We start from the raw sequence: 4028 nt of genomic DNA on the forward strand, positions 1-4028 counted from the left end.
GACGCAGGAATTCCACCTCTGGAAATATACAGAACAAACTCTATGATGTTAGCACTTCATGCCAAGGTAACTTCTAAGACTAATACTAAATATTAGAAAGATTCAAGCTCTTAAAATGAGCTATATGTGGCGGGCGCCTGTAGTCCCAGCTACTCGGGAGGCTGAGGCAAGAGAATCGCTTAAGCCCAGGAGTTGGAGGTTGCTGTGAGCTGTGTGAGGCCACGGCACTCTACCGAGGGCCATAAAGTGAGACCCTGTCTCTACAAAAAAAAAAAAAAAAAATGAGCTATATAGTGCATCCACAGGACAGAATATTTGATGACAATTAAATATGATGTTAAAGTTCTGCGAAAGGCGAACGTGTGGGGATGGAAAACAGATCTGTGGTCGCCACGGGCCGGGTCACTCCAAAGGAGCTTGAGAGAAGTTGGGGGACAGGGAGGAGGGGTGGTAACGTGTTCTATATGCGAGCGGGAAGTTCCACGACCGCAAAAGTTCAAACTCATGGAAGTGTACAGAAAAAGGGTGAATTTTACTTTAGGTGAATGACACCTCAATTAACGTGACTTGAAAAAAAATCTTGTGGCAGAATATCACACAGCCGGGGAAATGGAAAGGGCCGATTAAATGAAGCCAATAGTTTGCAAAGCAGCGTGCGCAGTGAGCCTGGAACTCGGCGGGGTGAGGGGGGTTTACACACGCGGGGCAGACACACTGGAGGGAAAGGCGCCGGAACACGTCAGTGTCTCTCTCCGGGGGTGAAACTAAATACTGTTCTTCTCCTGGCGTTTTGTTTGATTTTTGAAGCAAACAGCTCTTCGGTTATGGGGGAAACGTCACAACAACCTGGAACTGTGGCCCGCTTGCCGCGGCTTTCAGGCGCTGTAGCGCGCTGCTTGCTTTGGTAGATTCATCCTGCCCGGGAGCGCCCAGGCGAGGGAGACCCCGGCCGCAGCAGAGCCGGGCCGGGCGAGGGCGGCGCCCTAGCTGTGCTGGGTCACCGGCTGCCGGGGATCGCGGGCGGCCCCTATTGATTGGCAGGGGAAGAGGCAGCCCACGGAATAGCGTCACTTCCCGAGCTGCGTGGAACCCAGATGGTCTCAGTATGATGAGTGAGTCTTGGGCTGGGGCTGGGGCTGGGGCTGAGTAGGGGGCCAGCCCTGCCCTACCTCAGGCTGCAAAGGGCCCAGGTGAGCTTACCTTCGCTCTCGCTCTCTCCATCGCTGTCTAGAACGGGCGGCTGCTGCTGCAATCGGGGGAGGTGAGTTACCCGAATTGCCTTCATCGCCAGGACTACCCCTGGGCCCTGCCCCGGGATGACTGGAAGACCACAGAGACGCGGTGCTGCTCTCACCCTCCTCCCCCCCTCCCAGAGCTGCCTATAGTGAGCAATACTCAGTACTCCAGGGAAAAGCTGTACGTCCTCCCCTGCACTCCTCCCTTCCTCTCCAGTCCCAGCTTCTCCTTTAGTCCTTATTTGCATATAAGCATATAAGGAAGGTTTTGTTTGGAAGGGGGTTTAATGCTAAATAAACACCACAATGTTTTATTTCATCCCCCCAATTTATACACACACACACACACACACACACACACACACACACACACACACACACACACACACACACACACACACACACCTGACAGCCAGCGAGGGCCAGTGACTTCCCAGCCTCACACAGCAAGTTAAAGACAAATCAGAGCTGTACCTGGTCCTCCTAAGACATCCGTTGTCCCCAACTGGGTCTACAGCCGCCAGCTCTTCTTCACCTTGGGTCTTTTAATGATAAAGTGAGACTCTGTCTCCAAGCTGCTGTCTTTTAAATGCTAAAGCCCCCAGAAACTGTCAAGGAATTCCCAAGGGGGGGTGTCTTCCCCCAGCCCCCACCTCCATCCAGCTTCTCTCCCCCCACAGCCCTGGCCGTGGGGGCTGTGCCCGTGGTGCTCAGTGCCATGGGCTTCACGGGGGCAGGAATCGCTGCCTCCTCCATAGCGGCCAAGATGATGTCTGCAGCAGCCATTGCCAACGGGGGTGGAGTTTCGGCAGGAGGCCTGGTGGCTACTCTTCAGTCAGTGGGTAAGTGTCTGGGACAGGAGGATCAGAGCCAGGAGAGGAATCCAGCCCAGAGGCTGGGCCTCAGGGAAAGTGTCTCCTCTCCCTGCAGTTCTGAGATACTCAGCATACCAGCCTTTCTCTTTCCCTCACTGTCTCTTCTGCCTCCTTCTGAGTGAGGTTTAAAGTGAGAATAGAGGTAGGTGCCTGTGGCTCAAGGAGTAGGGCGCCAGTCCCATATGCCGGAGGTGGTGGGTTCAAACCCAGCCCCGGCCAAAAACCACAAAAAAAATTAAGAAATAAAAATAAAGTGAGAATAGAGGAGTGAGGAGGTGCTGGGATGGCAGTGGAGGGAAGGAGCCCTCGCCCAGGGTGCATGATGACCAGGCTCTGGGTTCAACTTTACCCAAATATGACACCCGGGTGAGCTGGACATGTCCCTCCCCTCTCTGGGCCTCATTGGCCTCTTGTGCAAAGTGAGGAGATGGTCCAGCCTAAGCAAGCGTGAGACTCCCATTTCTAAAAATAGCTGGATGTTACAGCAGGCACCTGTAGTCCCAGCTACTCGGGAGGCTGAGGCAAAAGGATCGTTTGAGCCCAGGAGTTTGAGGTTGCTGTGAGGTATGAAGTCACAGCACTCTACCAAGGGCGACAACATGAGACTCTGTCTCAAAAAAAAGTGAGGGGATGGTGCAGCTCTTGGGGTCTGTCTGTGAATGACTCTTTTATTATTATTGTTGTTGTTGTTATTATTTTGTAGAGACAGAGTCTCACATTATCACCCTGGGTAGAGAGCCATGGCGTCACACAGCTCACAGCAACCTCCAATTCCTGGGCTTAGGCAATTCTCCTGCCTCAGCGCCCAAGTGGCTGGGACTACAGGTGCCCGCCACAACACCCAGCTATTTTTTGTTGCAGTTTGGCTGGGGCTGGGTTTGAACCCGCCAGCCTCAGTATATGGGACCGGTGCCCCACCCACTGAGCCACAGGTACTGCCTGTCTGTGAATGACTCTTCATCTCTCTGTTCCTGTGAAGTTACCTTCTTTTCTCTTTTAGCCACCTCCAGCATTCTTTGCCCAAAGCAGAGCCCTAGGAGATTTCAGGACATGGAAGAGGGATCCAGATGAAGTTTCTGAGCCTCAGGCCTCCTGAGGGGCCTGGGCCACTGACCACTGCCCACTGCCCATTTCCCCTATGCTTACCCTTCGTTTTCTCCACAGGGGCTGCTGGACTTTCCACATCATCCAATATCCTCCTGGGTGCTACTGGATCAGTTTTGGGGGCCTGGTTGGCACCTTCCTCTTCCCTAGCTGAACCTGAAGCTAAAGAAGAGCAGCCAAGAGAAAATGTACCCCAAGATGAACCTCCAAAACCCCCAGTCAAGTCCAAGAAAAATGAGAAATAAAGATCACATGCACCTCCCCATCTTTGCATTTTGCAGCTCTGGTTGGGGAGTTCTGAGCTACAGGTTGAAGACCTCCCTGCTCTCCCAGCCTGCCTTGTTGTGGAGGATCAGAGGGAGGTAGCAGGTTGACCAAGCCCAGAATCAGCAGGAAGCAGGCTTTGGATCCCAGACTTACAAGGGATGGGTTCTCTAGCCTGGAGCCATTCGTGGGCAACGTTGTCCTTAGGACCTCCAAAGGCTTGGTCAGCAGAGTGGCATGCGCTTTGGTGGTGGGTGGTAAGGTAGGCTGACAGCAAGTGGGCTGGCTGGAAGTCTGTTTAAGAAGCAGACAGACCCAGGAAATCTCTTTTCAGTAGACCACTGGAAATTTATTTCTGGAAAGGTTGGGTCTCTGGACCAAGGGGGCACCAGGTAAGACTTAGCAGAAGTTTCATACTGAAAATAAGAGTCTGTATAACAATTGTTGAGACCCTCAATCTTTATCAGTAGGCACCCAGAATGCTGGCAGCCAGGCTATGAAATCCAAGACAGGGACTGTAGTGAATTCTTATACTTTTATGTTCCCTTGG

The 4028-nt window shown here is 52.8% G+C and overlaps 1 protein-coding gene across 1 annotated transcript; it reads left to right on the plus strand.

The window, feature by feature from the left end:
- Nucleotides 1–1027: 1027 nt before the first annotated feature.
- On the plus strand, nucleotides 1028–3471 carry LOC128593807 (interferon alpha-inducible protein 27-like protein 2). Its single transcript, XM_053602141.1, has 4 exons — nucleotides 1028–1112; nucleotides 1232–1261; nucleotides 1916–2077; nucleotides 3275–3471. Exons 1-4 carry the CDS (start codon nucleotides 1106–1108, stop codon nucleotides 3457–3459), a joined length of 384 nt encoding a protein of 127 aa, XP_053458116.1. The 5' UTR covers nucleotides 1028–1105; the 3' UTR covers nucleotides 3460–3471.
- The last annotated feature ends 557 nt before the right edge of the window (nucleotides 3472–4028 follow it).

The sequence above is a fragment of the Nycticebus coucang genome, chromosome 9, assembly GCF_027406575.1.
Source record: "Nycticebus coucang isolate mNycCou1 chromosome 9, mNycCou1.pri, whole genome shotgun sequence".
NCBI lineage: Eukaryota > Metazoa > Chordata > Mammalia > Primates > Lorisidae > Nycticebus > Nycticebus coucang.